Source organism: Penaeus monodon, chromosome 24, assembly GCF_015228065.2.
Source record: "Penaeus monodon isolate SGIC_2016 chromosome 24, NSTDA_Pmon_1, whole genome shotgun sequence".
Classification (NCBI taxonomy): Eukaryota; Metazoa; Arthropoda; class Malacostraca; order Decapoda; family Penaeidae; genus Penaeus; species Penaeus monodon.
The window spans coordinates 3096113-3096361 of NC_051409.1; the positions used below are offsets into that span (position 1 = coordinate 3096113).

Genomic DNA, 249 nt, shown 5'->3' on the forward strand with positions numbered 1-249 from the left:
CAGAAACCCCGTAGTGAAAGTGTATACCCTGGTGGATTAGGCATAATACCTATGCTGCTTAAAGTACAGTTGACATGAAGAAAATAAAACAAAAATTGTTCAATATTAACAATAATCATAAGGCAAAAGAAGACCCTGCTATCCTTACGAAGGTAAGAATCGTGAACTTATATATCTATATAGAGCTACCTGTATCTTTATATCTACCAAGACCGTATCCAAAATTCAGTCTGTTATCTCTCTCTCGCT

At 35.3% G+C, this 249-nt stretch overlaps 1 protein-coding gene across 1 annotated transcript in view; it reads left to right on the top strand.

Moving 5' to 3' along the window:
- LOC119588471 (ankyrin-2-like) overlaps nucleotides 1-249 on the top strand; it is a 15876-nt gene continuing 15627 nt past the window's right edge. Inside the window, exon 1 of the mRNA XM_037937118.1 lies at nucleotides 1-152. Coding sequence (XP_037793046.1) covers nucleotides 75-152 — 78 coding nt within the window. The 5' untranslated portion in view covers nucleotides 1-74. The remainder of the gene's footprint in view (nucleotides 153-249) is intronic.